This window comes from Ovis canadensis, chromosome 12, assembly GCF_042477335.2.
Source record: "Ovis canadensis isolate MfBH-ARS-UI-01 breed Bighorn chromosome 12, ARS-UI_OviCan_v2, whole genome shotgun sequence".
NCBI classification, from domain to species: Eukaryota; Metazoa; Chordata; class Mammalia; order Artiodactyla; family Bovidae; genus Ovis; species Ovis canadensis.
In genome coordinates, this window is record NC_091256.1 from 61,798,179 (window position 1) to 61,812,715 (window position 14,537).

The 14,537-nt window shown below is 56.9% G+C and overlaps 2 protein-coding genes across 3 annotated transcripts; one reads left to right on the top strand and one right to left on the bottom strand.

Annotated features, from left to right (window-relative positions):
• Window positions 1-871: 871 nt before the first annotated feature.
• LOC138416576 (serine/arginine repetitive matrix protein 1-like) lies at window positions 872-2,749 on the bottom strand. Of its 2 annotated transcripts, none has more exons than XM_069546015.1 (2): window positions 2,550-2,749; window positions 872-2,165 (listed from the first exon to the last, which is right to left on the bottom strand). In XM_069546015.1, the coding sequence occupies exon 2, from the start codon at window positions 1,976-1,978 to the stop codon at window positions 941-943; it is 1,038 nt and encodes a 345-aa protein (XP_069402116.1). In that variant the 5' UTR covers window positions 1,979-2,165; window positions 2,550-2,749; the 3' UTR covers window positions 872-940. The 2 variants fall into 2 exon arrangements, with proteins under 2 accessions (XP_069402116.1, XP_069402117.1); XM_069546016.1 differs by having other exon boundaries at window positions 884-2,165; window positions 2,623-2,749.
• On the top strand, window positions 1,420-13,355 carry UBE2J2 (ubiquitin conjugating enzyme E2 J2). Its single transcript, XM_069546029.1, has 7 exons — window positions 1,420-1,729; window positions 5,466-5,596; window positions 8,031-8,071; window positions 11,413-11,515; window positions 11,595-11,733; window positions 12,015-12,095; window positions 12,704-13,355. Exons 2-7 carry the CDS (start codon window positions 5,466-5,468, stop codon window positions 12,986-12,988), a joined length of 780 nt encoding a protein of 259 aa, XP_069402130.1. The 5' UTR covers window positions 1,420-1,729; the 3' UTR covers window positions 12,989-13,355.
• Window positions 13,356-14,537: the final 1,182 nt, after the last annotated feature.

Genomic DNA, 14,537 nt, shown 5'->3' on the forward strand with positions numbered 1-14,537 from the left:
GGGCCCGCCCTGCGTGGGGATGGCAGAGCCTGGAGGAGGCAGAGGAGAGAAGGAAGCTTGAGATGTTTTCTGGGTGTGGCAGCAGGAGGTGGGGCCTGGGACTGTCAGCCTCCCCATGAGGAAGGAGGGCCAGGGCCAGTGAAGCTCACTCGCGGCAGGAGGAGGTAGCAGGCTGCTTCCCCGTGGCTGGCTGGCCTGGTGCTGGCCTGAGGGGCGATGGGCACTTCTGTTTCTGCCCCTGGGCCTGGGCCAGCACTGCAGTGACTGGTAATATCTTGTCTGAGGTGCCCCGGGTGGGCCAGATTCAGTGGCGATCATGGCCCCCTGTCTGCCCTCTGCCAGTGGCCATGGCTGGACCTGTCGGAGCTTGGAGTCCACTGTCAATCGTCATGTGGTTAGTAACCCCACTGACCGGTGGTGTATACTGAGAGGCAGTCAGGGTTGTGGTCAAGGGTGAGACTTTGGGGTTTGAACCCCAGATCTGCCTAGCGACAGCCTCTCTGGATTAGTCCCAGCTGATGACCAAGGCCTGTCTCACAGTCAGTGCAGCGTCTGCCCTGGCACAGCCCTGTGGGGGCACACCCCAGACCCCACTCACCAGGAAGGGTGGTGAGGAGAGTGCTGGCCCGCCCGCTGCCCAGCCCTCCCTTACCCAGACCCCCACCCGAATGCCATCCTCACCTGCTCGGAAGTGTTCCCCCAGTGCTGTCCCAGAGACTCTCTGCTCCCCAGGGACTTCCCTGGGTTCCCCACCTCCCTGCTCTGCCTCCCCCTCCCCCAGGGCCTGGGAGGGGACCGTGGGAGCAGAAAGTGAGCCTCAGTGCAGCGGCCACTGCTGCATAATGACCCTATTCATGGGCTAGGCGGAAAATTCAGCCGGGAAACAGTGCAACTTTTTATGAGGACAGCTCTCCCCCTGGGCAGGGGCTGGGCAGGATTCCTACGCCGGACCCCACCTGGCACAGGTTCCAGTGGGGCTCCTGGCTCCACAATCACTGCGGTCACACAAGGTCACCCAGGATTCGATTCTCAGGGACCCGGGTGGTTCGGTCGCCGGGGACGCGGACTGCCTCCAGCGCTTCCCTGTTGAGTGGGCATAAGAACTGGGTCCTCCAGGCGGGACTGGGCCGATTCTTTGGAAGGGGGCGGTGGGAGGGTCAAGGTACCAGGGAACTTGGGCGGGGCTCATCCCGGCACCTCGGGGGTTACCCTCTAACTGGGCCTGTTTTCCCGCGGAAGGCAGGGGATCATGAGGAGGGGAACGTGCAGGGTGGGGGGACCGGGAGCTCTGCGACCGCTGACAGCGATGTGGCCGAGGGACCAACAGGACGGCCAGCCGTGGCTGATTGGACCAGACCTGCCTGAGCTCGTTCTCCGCCCCTCGGAGCTGTCTGTCAGTGCGCATGCGCCGACTGCTTCGGCCTCCCGGGAAGGGAGGCGACAGCGAGATGCAGGCAACCTCCGCCTGGCCGTCTAGAGCGGCCGCCTCAGCTAACCGCGCCCCGGAACTGGAAGCGCGACTTACCCCGCCCCGTGGGCGGCCATCTTGGAAGCTGAGGCGGCAGCAAAAGCGGTGGCGGCGGCGGCGGCGGTAGCGGCTGCGTTCGGGTGGGCTCGCTCCCGGCGCGGTGCAGCTCTGCGGCGCGGGCCCCACTCTCCGCTCCCTGCTCCGGCCTCGACCACGGCGAGCCTGAGCGCGGCGGCGGCCCACGCGCGGCGACGGGGAGAGGTGAGCGTGCGCCGCGGGCCTCCGCCGGGGCCTCTTCCTCGCGTCCGCCCCGCCGGAGCCGGCCCGAGCGGGGAGCGCGGGGCCTCCGCACGGCCCGTCCTCGCTGCGTCCGCGCTCGCGGGGCCTGGCCCGGAGCTTCTGTGCGCGGAACCCGAGGTCGGTTACAGCGGGGCGCCCGGGGCTCCGGGCCGGGTCGTCCCCCCTCCGGCCAACTTGGGGATTCGGGTGGCCACACGGTTGACGTCCCATGGAAAGGCTCCCGTTAGTGGCACACTTGCGGGCGCCGCCAGGACCAGCCGGCGTAGAGCTTGGTTTGTAAACGTATCTTGGGAATCGGTGTCGGGGTGGGCTGGCTGCCGATGAGCCCGCCGCCGCCGCTTCATCTCGATCAGTTAGGACCCCAGAACGCCTCTTAAGTTCCCCGAGCCATGAACATCTGGGGTGGAAACAAAATTCGGGCGGTCAGACTGGGAAGCTCCATGCTGGGTGGCTGGAGAGGGCCCTGGGCCGGCTTCTCGCCTATGCCTGCCTGCTCTCCCCTATGCCTGCCTGCTCTCCCCGTCTGCCAGTTACCTGTCCCGATCCACCCCTGGTCAGGTGTACGCTTCTCGCCCCCTTCCCAGTTAACACCACTTATCTGGACTATGTTTAGTTCACATCCATTCTCAAACTCACGCCGGGCCCAGCCTGAAAATGCTTAGAAAGGTCCCCGGGCAGCCCCCAGGGAGTTAATGAGGGCATGAGAGTTCTCTGGGCAGTGGTCAGGGCTCTGTTATCTCTGGGTGAGGGGCCCTCGGTGTAACTTTAGGGTCTTGCTTACTTGAAAAGCCCAGCCTCTCTGCAAGTACTGTTGGATGCCAGTGCCTAGAGCTAGCACTCTGTCATCTGCACACCTTAGCCGAGCCGACCTCTGTGCAGGTGCGGGAGTGGCACGTGCGGTGGCCCCCCGTCAGCTGCGGGCCTCCATCCAGCCTGTGAAGCAATCCCACTGGTGAAGGGAGAGACTTCCGTGGGAGTCCTGGGCACGGGGGTGTCACGTGCGCTCTGGTGGGTCAGACCAAGGTCTCTGGGCGGAGAGAAAGGAGCCGAGCAGGCAGTGCTGGATGAGGGGCGAGTCTGTGTCCACGTGGTACTGAAGGGACTCTTGCCGGGATGTTGGTTCAGGCTACTGGCCTTCAGACTGTCTGCCCTGAAATTTTGTATGTGGACTGTGCTTCTTGTTTTGTTTTTGAATGTCTCCTGTGACACTTGTCCTCTGTCTGTGGGGACTTGGCCTGATGGGACCTTGAGATGCACTTCGGGGTCTGTGGAGGCACCCGATATGCACCCTGTGTGCTTGGGGAAGACGGAGAAACTGACTCACCTGTCATCCCGAGGGCCCTGAGGGCACTGCTGATTATGACTTCGAAAGCAAAAGGGAGAGGAAAGTTCATTTGTGAGGAGCCAGGCAGAATCTATTTTGTTTTGTGTGGCTGTCCTCTAACTTTCGTGAAGCGTTGAAGTTGGCCACTTAATTGAGTTCAAGCACAAGTGTGTTTGAATTATCCGGTGAATTGGTATGTGTGTGGCAGAATGTCAGACTTAAGGTGCACAGTTAAAGGAAACAAGTCCTGGGTGATGGTCTTGCTTTTGACTTGTCATGGTGTTTGTTACTAGATGTTGTCCATGGCGAACCACCTTGGCCCCCTTGCCGTCTCTGGCTGGAGCTTAGGGGTGGTGCCAGGGGAGCACTCCCCTCTCAGGCTAGACCCTAACCACCCGCAGTGGGCACCCCAGCCAGCAGTGTCTGCTGGGGCCTGGTGGCACCTGTGCGATATGCAGCTGGGTGGCAGGAAGGCCAGCAAAGGGCAGAATGTGGAGGCACTTGACCAGGGGAGTCAGGCACTGGGCTGGGCAGGGGTGTGGCCACGTGGTTGGGGCTCTGAGGAGGGGTTGGCTCAGGCTGTGGGAGTGTCGGGGCCTGTGGGAGTCCGAATCAGGGGATAGAGGGCGGCCTGGGGCTGAGGACTTGGCAGGTGGCAGAGGGGTTGGCATATATTTGTTCAGTTCTGGGTGAGTCCTGAAGGGTGTGATCTGAACTGTGCGATGAGAAGGGTCAGTTGACTTCAGAGAACAGGATGGACTGAAATAGGGGGAGACTGGAAGCCAGAGGCTGGTCGGACGTCTCGTGATAGTTGTTGGGCAGTGTAGTGGGCCCTGCATCGGGGGTGTGTGGTGGGATGGAGAGAGTGGGAGCATATGGGTATCTAAGGTTTAGAGACCCCAGAGCAGGAAGCAAGGCTGGGTATGTGGAGGGACTACTGCTGCACCCTGGGGGTGCAGAGTGAGACAGCAAGCCCTGGTCGTCATCTGGCTGGGTGGGTGCTCTGAGGCGGATCCCATGGGCACAGGGCAGGAGTCCATAGCCTCTAATGAGGCACCGTGGGCAGAGACTGATGGGAGGAAAGGTGCAAGTGAGGTGAGGAGGGTCCGGCCTGGTGCAGGGAGCAGTGCCAAGTGGGTACTGGCTGGGAGGTCTGCGTGGAGGTTTGGCTGCTAATATCCTGTGCTGTGGTGGGACAGGTTGGGAACACAGGTTGGGCAGAGTGATTCCTCACTTGCTGCCCTGTCTAGTCAGCCTCCCCCCTCTTCTTTCCATCCTGTGCTGCATACGCTGTGTGTCCTCCATCTCCACCATGTTTTACACCAGTGGCTTTCTTGCTTTATTTTTAGCAGCAAAACTTTTTTGCTTATGCACCTAATTTCCATCTATGAGATGCTCTAGTTTGTTAAGTAGATGGAGCTGGAGCTGTTCTGGTGCCCCTGAGAGTGGGGAGCCCGTCTTCCACTTCCCCATCCCGCCCTCCTACCTCTGGAGCAGAGCTGAGGTGTCCCAGGTCCCCTGATCCAGGCCAGGTCTCTTCTCTTGAATGATGGCTGCTCCCTGCCTCCCATCCCAGCCTTCAGTACTGTCCTGTGCCGTCCTGTCCCTCTTGTGCCATCTTGTCTGTCCTAGTCTGTCCCAGTCATCCTCTGCTGGGCCTCCAGAGTGCCCTTTCTAATGGAAGATCTGATTTGACTTAATACTTGGGCTTAAAAACTTTGTGGGGTGCCGCCTGACGGCCTGGCCTTGAGTCCCTGGTCGGCCTCGTCAGCTGCCATTCACAGTGCTTCGGCTCCTGCTGTGGCCCAGTGTTGTGCCCTGGACACAGCACACTTCCTTACCTTTGCCTGTCCAGCTGCTCCTGCTTCCTCTTCTGTCCTGGATGTGTGTCTGGGTCTCTCCGGGGTCCCCTCTCTCTCTCCAGTCCCAGAAAGAGGCTCTTCCTCTATTCCCTTGTTCTCCCACCCACCTGTGGCCAGTGGTAAACGTGCTGGAAAATGTTTAACAAGGAGTTCTGGGAGGGGCATGGCACCCAGTGCAGTGCTGGGGGAGACATGCACATGGCTGGTGGTTGGGGCTGGCTTTAGCTCGCCTCCACTCAAGACCGGCGAATTCAAGGGCTCTCTCCCTCTGAAGCTTCTTCAAGGACACAGGTGAGTCTGCAGGGTCTCTCTTAACCTTTGTATCTGACGAAAGTCACATTGGCGAAGGACCTGCTGGGACAGGCGGGAAAGGAGACTCTGCAAGGCTCATGAGTGTCTGAGAGGGTGGGCAAGTTGGAGCGGCCCAGGGGCCTTGATTCCGGGTGGCAGAGGTGTGGGCAATGGGGGTTGCCTTGCTCTGTCCCGTGTCAGTGTAGACTTGTCTCCACAGATGAGCAGCAACAGCGGTAAGAGAGCACCGACGACAGCGACCCAGCGCCTGAAACAGGACTATCTCCGGATTAAGAAAGACCCCGTGCCTTACATCTGTGCCGAGCCGCTCCCTTCCAACATCCTTGAGTGGTAAGGCTCTGCCGCCTCCTTCCCTGCACCACCTGCCACCTGGCTTCTCCCTGATGGGCTTAGGGCCAGAGGGGCCTCTTAGCGTGGGAAGGGGGTTCCTGTACGCTTGTCAGGCATGAGTGGACCGTGAAGCCTGCAGATCCTCTCTGGTTGTCTTCACAATGGATAGCAACCCAGGATGTGGCAGGCTGTCTTTGAGCTCTGCACGCGGGCCAGAGAGAGGATCCTTCCTAGGGGTGACTTTGGGGCCTGCAGACTCACGCCTGTTGGAGAAGCTCCTTGTCTTGACTCTCCTTCTCTGCTCTTTGCTTCTTGATGTTGTGAGGTGGCCTGTCCTACGTTGGCAAGTTTGTGATGGGGGATGATGGGTCCTGAACCCCGCTCTGTGCCTGTGGACGTGCGTTTCATGGGAACTTGCCACGCCACAGAAGTGCTGCCCTTATCAGGTGTGCTGGTGACTTTGTGAGAAACAGTGTAGGGCTGAAACATTAAGGAGCATTTTCTCTGTTTGGAGGGTATTTAGTATTTTATGTTTTGATCTTAAATACCATAAAAAAAGTTTTAGATCTAGAAGAAAGAGATCTGAGTTAAAAGTCTTTTCCAGATTGGACAGGTGTTCAAGGATTTTGGATCCACATTCCTTGGCTTGCAGAGAAGGGTGAGCGCTGGCAGGTGGGCAGAAGGTCTCAGGGAGTCCAGCCTTGGTGTATAGGGGAGACATCAGTGTCACAACTCGCCCTGCCCTCAGGATGTAGCTAGCAAATGGACAGACGGGCTCTGTGGCAGTCTAGGGGACATCCTGGTCGTGCCGGGGCCCCTCCTGAGTGGGGGTCAGGTCCCAGGTCTACTGTTAACCAGGAAGGCCCACTGCAGAGGAAGAGGCGCAAGGCAGCGTCCATCGGAGGCCAGGCACAGGCTCCCCTCCTCGCCACGAGCTGCGACAAGCTGTATGCTGGTGGGTTGTCCTTAGGGAAGCTCCTTTGGGGCTGAGCACCAGAGACTTCGAGGGGAGTGGGTCACAGGAACCTCTGCCTGGAGCCCCCCAGTATTCCAGACTCCCAGAAGGACAGCAGGCTTTCTTTCAGCACTGACCACATTTTTGCCCAAACAGTCGAAGTGCCGTTAAGGTTATGAGACCCCCTGGCATCCAGTTCCAGACACCGGCTGAGGACGGCCATGTTGGGCCTGCTGTGTGGGCTCTTCTCAGCCAGGGTGTCTGTCCCCGCCACTGGAGAAGAGAGTAGTCTTCTGGAGAGGTCTGTACTCTAGGCCTTCCTCACTCTGCTGCCCTGGGGCTGTCAGGCACTCTCAGAGCACTGCTTGCCCGGCCCTTCCTGATGTCCTCAGATTGGGAGCAGTGACAGATTAAGGCCACGTTCCCCAATTTAAGGCCACCTTTCCCAGTTTGTTCCTGGTCTGCTGACATAGGATGATGGTATCTTTTGGCTCTGACCTGTCAGCCAGTAGAGAGCAGGGGTTGTCAGTGTCCTGGTGGGAAGTAGTGTTTGGAGAGGTGATACTCATGTGTGCACAGTTGTGTCTGGTCTTGTGTTTCTGGTTAGTTCTGTATTCTTCTTTGTGCTTTTCTGTTTTCTTTGAAAATTTGTAAGTTCAGGGCTTCTTTGGTGGTCCAGTGGTTAGGACTCAGCTCTCACTGCCAAGGGCCTTGATTCCATCCCTGGTCAGGGAACTAAGATCCCGTCAACGACACAGAGCAGCCAAAAACAAAAAAAAATCGAGCAGTTCCAATGTTTCTTGCCATAGAGATGAAGTGTTGTTTATTTGTGTGGAGAGCAGAGTCCATGGGCTGTGGCCCTCCGTGTGAGGCCTTTGGTGACCACCACGAACTGTCCCTGTCCCTCCTGCTGGAAGATAGCTGCTCTCGAGGTCACATCTGAGTCTTCCAGGGTTGCAGGGCCAGGGCACAGTCTCTGCGGGTCTCCAGCTATTCCTGGTGAGCTACTGCATGATATTTGGGCACACTGAAAAGCATCAGATTTCAAGTACATCTCAACTATAAATTGTGAATTTTTGTTTTTTTGTTTGTTTTTTCCCTCCACACTGCATGACATGTGGGATCTTAGTTCCCTAACCAGGGATTGAAACCTGCACCCCCTACATTGGAAGTGCCGAGTCTTAACCTTTGGACCTCCAGGGAAGTCCTGTGAAGTGAATTTTTAAATTGTCAGTTGATGTTAATGGTCAAAGAGGGTTAGCTTTTTGCGTACTATGTTGTGGATTCAGAGGCACTTTGCAGAAAACTTGGAGGGCACGGCCTCTCTGATCCTGTTGGAGAGGCAGGGAGCTGTGTAGCTGGTCAAGTTTAGTCACCTGCTGAATGTCTATGAGTGTATTAGTTTCGGGTGGGCCCTAAAAACCCCAGCCTTGGAGTGATGCCATCCCCAAAGCCAACTCATTTTCTCTCCTCCCTCAGGCACTATGTGGTCCGAGGCCCTGAGATGACTCCCTATGAAGGTAAGTCTTTGCTCTGAGTTAGATGAACAAGAGGCAGCGTCTGTGTTCCAAAGAGACCTTACCCGAGAAACTCCGTCCGCTTGTCAGTAATGCTCTTTCTGGTTTGGACGTGCGGGAGGTAGACTGCGCACATTTGGAGCTTGTTCTGGTTTCCTCCAAGTCCTAGAGGTGTTTGCTCAGGGTTTGGTTTTGCTGATATGTCTCCAGCTTCAGGTTCAATCCCTGGGTTGGGACGATCCCCTGGAGAAAGGAAAGGATACGCACTCCAGTATTGTGGCCTGGAGAATTCCATGGACTGTGTGGTCCATGGGGTTGCAAAGAGTCAGACACGACTGAGCGACTTTCACTTCACTTCACTTCACCTCTCTGTCTTCAGGGACTGCTAAAGTATCAAGTTTGCTCAGCCTCCTATCTCAGTGGAGTCAGACCTGGGAGAACAGACGGGGAAGAGGAAGACCAGAGTGTGTGTCGTTGAGGGAAAGGAAGTCATTTCCCGAGTGCTCGCTCTGTGCGGTGTCCTCTGAGCTCCGGAGCGGCACATTGTGTTGGTGGGGCACAAAACGTGGAGGCCCGCAGGGCTTGCCAAGGGCGGATGCTGCCACCCAATGGCCTCCGGTGTTTGTGAATAGACCTTGGAGCTGTCAGTCAGTCTCCAGGTGAAGCCAGAGCCCAGGGGAGAACTGTGGCCAGACAGGCCACTCTCTAGGCCTGGGTCCTGACTTTTGGTGGCTGAAGCAGCCCGCTTGCTTCTTCCTGCCATGGGGTTCTGTGTGCGATTTCCCTAGAGGGTTTGTGCTGCTGGGAGGAAGGGTGGGGTGACCCACAAGCCACTCATGAGCCTTATGGGTAGGCTGGCAGAAATGTCACTAGCCTCATGGGACTCTGCTGGCTTGGGAATCCCCTGTCCTGAAGAAATAGTGTAGAAGGCACTTCGGTGTCATGTCATTTTTGCCACAGGGTATTAGGCTTGGTGATGGCTTTGCTTGGGGTTCCAGACCACAGGGCGGAAGATGGGCTGCAGGACAGACAGCCTGTGTGGATTGTACTTACCAAATACATGCTGTGTTTTTAACAAACTTGAAGAGACACTAAGAACGAGCAGTGTTCTTTCGCAAGTAGAGTTATGCCTGGTTTTAAAGGTTTTTTATTTTTTGTGGATTTACTGTTTTGCATATAAGAGGGGTGAGGGGCTGGACTGCAGGAACCTCCCCATCCCCCAGCCTCTCTGACTGATGATAACAGTCTCTTCTTCCCCAGCCCAGCCCCGTGACTCTGCTCGCCTCGGTCTGGTCTGCTCTCCTGTGTGTCCTGCTGTTCCTGGTCCTCGGGCTGGGACAGTCTACCTCCTTGGGAGGGTTCCTTCAGAGACCAGGGCTTTTTCTGCTGCCCACCTTGCCACTACCCACCCCCGCCACTTCCCCTTAGCACTTGTTGCTGTGCCCCTCCTGATGCCTGTCCCCGCCTCAGCTCAGGGCCCTGCTGCCCACAGTGCCACCCTCCAATGACTGCTCCGTCAGGGTCTCCCAGGGACCCTCAGCTGCCGCACCTGGTGGACGGCTCTTGGGCCTCAGTGTCTGGGCCTGTGTGGATTCTGATGCGTAGACTCTGGCTCCCTCCTTGTTTGCTCCTCTGACTTGTGGGTGTTCTGACCCTTCCCTCGCAGTCTCCTTAGCCACTCTCCCACGTCCACATCTGTCTGGTTCCATGTCGGCTGCCCGCTGACCCCATCTTTGCTCTGAGCTCTGTCAGTGCTGCTCCAGACCTGTGAGGCTCACAGTTCAAGTGGGCTTCCTGACACACGAGTGTTGATTTGTGTCTAGAGGTTTTATTTTATTCCTTTAAAATCCTAGGAGAGTGTTCTATAGACGCACACAGGCTTATTCTAAAAATTGGTTCTAAAACTTACATGAAAAGTGAGGGACTCAGAGAAGCTAAAATGGTTTTTTAAAATCATAAAGTGGAAGCAGTCGCTGTGCCTGGTTCTGAGACTCGTGGTGGTGTCGCATTGACTGGACGGTGTGCTGGCCCTGGAGGGAGGTGCGGTTCAGCTCCCCGACAGTGGGTCGGGGGCAGCACTGCCATGGCTTCCGGTGTGCTTCTCCTAGCTAGGCCTCCCTCCTCTGGAGCCAGGTGCTCTCAGTGGTGTCTGTCCTAGGGCTTGGCCGGGACATTTGGAATGAAGCCAGAGGAGAGACCCCTCCCTCCCGCTGCCCCCCACCCCCACCCCCAGCCTCTTACACCCTCAGATGCACTACCCCCCAGGCCTGTGGCAGATGCTCTGTGGTGGAGAGCGGGCATCTGGGTGCCAGGGGAACTGCAGGCCCTGCTCGTGGCTCTGCCTCAGCCCCTCAGTGTGTGTGACTGCGTGCGGAGGCCTTCCTGCCGGGGACCAGCGGCTGCAGGTGCTGCTGACGGTCCTCTCTGGATTGGCCAGGCAGGTTGGCCGCCCTGCGCACACCCCGCGCCGCCCCTCCACTAAGTGGCCTCCACTCATGTGTGTGGGTGCTCCTGCTCCTCTGAGCCGAGTCCCTGTTTCCATCTCCTGCGCTTTTTCCAGTTTGGCTTTTCTCAGTGCTTGTGGTGCAGGCGTGCTCCAGCGTCGTCTCTAGAGTTAATCCCTCGCTGGCTGGCTTGTCTACATGCAGAGGTGGCCTCAGGTGGCACTTGCCCGTCACTGCCGCCCCCACCCTTACTCTTCTGCCTCCATCACTCCTTCACCATGGGAGACTGCCCCAGGCACTCAGAGAGTTGGGCAGAGACCTGTGGGGCTGGAGGCCAGCAGGGAGCCCCAGTGGAAAGATGGCAGCTCTGTCAAGCCTCATTGTACATGCACACACTTACACAGACACATGTATGTCGCTGGAAGTCCTGTCAAGTAACGTTCTTCTGCCTTGCCAGTCTGGGTGGGCCTGAGGTTCTCCGGAGGAGGGAGCAGCTCACAGGGCTTGGGGGGGATAGGGGTCAGCGTTGCATTGTTTACTCATTTTTAGTGGGGGAATGATAGCGATTCACCTGTTGCTGGGTGTGGTTTGGTGGAGAATGGGAGGCAAGACGTACAGGGATGAGGGGACCAGAATATGGGGGTAGGGCCAGTGAGGAGTCTGTGCAGATTCTGTCTTGATGCTCTGCTATCGGGAAGAGAGGGGTGCAATGAGGGAAGAGGGGCTTGTGGTCGGCATGGGGTGAGGTGGGTGGTAAGGCCTCTCTAGGTTGGTGGTGTGAGCCGCAGTGAGATGGCCAGCGTGACGTGTGCATTCCAGGGCTTGTAGGCAGGAGCCTGAAGGCTGTGAGGGCTGTGCCCACTATGGCAATGACAAGGCTGCTTCTCTTTTCTGTTACAGGTGGCTATTATCACGGAAAACTAATTTTTCCCAGAGAATTTCCTTTTAAACCTCCTAGTATTTATATGATAACTCCCAATGGAAGATTTAAGTGCAATACAAGGTAAGGTGTCCCTGTGCGCTTGGATGCGGGACTGGAGTCCTGAGGAACCTGTGCCCCGTTGACTGGGTCCCTTTTTCAGGCTGTGTCTTTCTATCACGGATTTCCACCCAGACACGTGGAACCCGGCCTGGTCCGTCTCCACCATCCTGACGGGGCTCCTGAGCTTTATGGTGGAGAAGGGCCCCACCCTGGGCAGCATTGAGACATCGGACTTCACGGTGAGCTTGGGGGTGGTGAGGAGGATGCTTGGTCTCCTCAGCCCAGTTAGGACAGGGACTCCTCCGTTATCAGTTGGCATCAGGTCTAAGATCAGTTGATGATAAAGAAAGGTAAACGGCCTTTGGAGACCCCATGTCAGTCTTTCCTGAGGAGCACGCCTGTGGGCTGCTTTCCACAACACGAAGACACCAGTCGTTTAGCTGTCACTTAGCCTGTTGCTGGAACATGAAGGAACTGAAAGTAGCCATCAGGCTGACATTTTCCTTCTTTTTCTTCCTAGAAAAGACAACTGGCTGCACAAAGTTTAGTGTTTAATTTAAAAGACAAAGTGTTTTGTGAATTATTTCCTGAAGTTGTGGAGGTAAGAAAGTGAAAGTTTGCCATCGGTTTTGCTTTCCCTAAGTCAGGAACACTTTGATTCTGTTTTTCCCAAGAGAATGTATACCTGTGTGTTCTTGTGCTACAAACATGGAGAGGGAAACTGAGGTGCAGACAGGCAGGTGCTGCCGACCTGCCCCTCTCCTCGGGGCACCTTGGGGCTGGAGGGTGAGTCGGAGATGGGGGCAGGTCAGGGAAAGGGTGGTGGGCCTGCTGAGGTCGCGGGTGGCCAGGAGTGAGGGGCGGGCATACTCCCTGGTCTTGGTGCTGGAGCAGAGAATGTGGCTGTGAGCAGGGGAGGCTGGGCCTCATGGAGGCTGGGGCTCTGGTGGGTCAGAGCAGATCGGACCTGGCTCAGTCCCAGTCCCTGAGGCACAGGCATGGTGGTTCTGACTGTTCCCACAGGCCCTTGCTTCTGTTACATAGGATTAGCAGCAGCTCAGCCTTCACGGGCAGTTGTTAGGATGAAATGTGTGTAGCCGGTGACCACTGACCCTGCGGTGTCTCCGTGGTATACCACAGCCCCCTCCTAGGCCCTGAAGGAGCTGACTTGTGTAAACCAACCCTTGTTTCCTGCTGTTTTTCTCTTAGGAAATTAAGCAAAAACAGAAAGCACAAGACGAACTCAGTAGCAGACCCCAGGCTCTCCCCTTACCGGACGTGGTTCCAGACGGGGAGACGCACCATGGCCAGCACGGGCTCCCGCTCCTCAATGGGCACGCGCCGGGGGCTGGCCCGCACCTGGCGGGGCTCCAGCAGGCCAATCGGCACCATGGACTCCTGGGCGGGGCCCTGGCGAACTTGTTTGTTATAGTTGGGTTTGCAGCCTTTGCCTACACGGTCAAGTACGTGCTGAGGAGCATAGCGCAGGAGTGAGCTGCCACCACGACCAGCAGAGGGGTCGGACACACAGGATGCTGGGCCCGAGCTCGACGCGGGCTGGCTGGACGTGCCGCTGAGCACGCGGGCCTGGCTGACTCCTGGGGTTAGCTTTTTAAAAACCTTTAAAAGGAAAACAAGAACCAAAGCGTGTAGTTTGGATTTGGAGGAAACGTGAGATCCCCAGCCCCCATGCTCGCCCTGGGATCTGGCATGGGCTGAGGGGCTCCATGTCCACGAGGAGGCCTCACGCTTTGGTTTTATAGCTTATCTCCCATATTGTCTTTTGGACCTGTTTTAGTAACCTGTTTTTCATTTTATTAGATTTGGTCACTTAAAAATATAAAACTCGATGCCTATCCAACACTCTGCGTGTGTTCTTAGTGCAGAACTCTGACCCGGCAGGCAGGGCCGGGGCCTAGCAGGTGGCCAAGGGTGGGTCGGGGGTGTGGGCTCTGTCTGGCCTTAGTGTTTAAGACATGCTTTTGTTCACTAGAAACGAGCAGGTTTCTCTTGGGGGAGCACACGGGTTCTTGTGCTGAAGTTGAAAATCTGCTTTCTCACTGAGGCCGAGCTGTGTGTGTTGCCTGGTCACACTGCCCACTTCCCTTCACGCCTGCAGCCTTCCCTGTGCTGCGCTGGTGGCAGGAGGAAACCCTCAGCGGCTCCCTGGGTCCCACCTGCTCCACAGCCTCCGCATTTGTGGTCCAGACCTTTGTTTGCCCTGGAGACAGGCTCCCAAAGATCCTTTCACAGCAGATCCGAGGCTGGCTGTCTGGGAAGGAGGGATGGACGGCTGGGTTCAGGGGCAGGGCTGGTGGGCGCCCTCTCAGGCTTGGGATCTGTGACTCCCTGGTAGGCCAATGTCTTCCTCCTCTGTGTCTCTGCTTAATGACGTCGCCTGCAAGGTGTTTAGTGTTTGGAAGGTGCTGTGCCTGGGGGCTACCAGACAGCGGCTGGTGACTTCACTGCGTGCAGGCAGGCATTGATGCATCTTCAGCGTTCTTTGTATTTTGATCAACTTAAAATTGCTTTTTGATTTACCACTTCTGTATATTTGACCCACTCCTGTGAAAAAAATCCTTTTGTCTTTGTTCCTGAATTTTGTGCTCTTGGTGTCTGTGAACCGCAAGTCCATCTCCACCCAGTGCTGAGGTAGCCTGTGGGGCCAGAGCTGGCACGTGTGCCGAGGAGCTGGGCGTCCTGTGACCAACAGTAGACCTGTTGCCTGTGCTCACTGCAGAGCCTGGCCGCTGGCGTGTGTGGCTCTGCTGGGCCTCCCTCCATCCACTGCCAGCACGAGGACGTGTCTGTGGAGGTCTTTACCCCTTCCAAGTGTGCCATGTTGCCTGAGGGCCTCAGGAGGCAGAATGTTTAGCAGATGCATCTTTTCTGTGTGTGAAATCTTAACTTTCAAAATCCCTCAGCCAATGGTGGGAACAGGTCCATGCTGTACAGACTCCCCAGCGCCCATGGCAGCTTGCTGTCTGATGTGACCCTGAATAAAAGATGACTTTGTCCTCTCATTGGTTTGAGAGGGTGGGAC

Excerpts from the sequence above, each read along its gene's own strand:
- LOC138416576 (XM_069546015.1), bottom strand. The coding sequence starts at position 1,978 with ATGGGACGTCAACCGTGTGGCCACCCGAATCCCCAAGTTGGCCGGAGG.
- UBE2J2 (XM_069546029.1), top strand. The coding sequence starts at position 5,466 with ATGAGCAGCAACAGCGGTAAGAGAGCACCGACGACAGCGACCCAGCGC. Across the intron at positions 11,516-11,594 it reads AGATTTAAGTGCAATACAAG|GCTGTGTCTTTCTATCACGG; the intron begins GTAAGGTGTCCC and ends TCCCTTTTTCAG. Across the intron at positions 11,734-12,014 it reads TTGAGACATCGGACTTCACG|AAAAGACAACTGGCTGCACA; the intron begins GTGAGCTTGGGG and ends TTTTCTTCCTAG.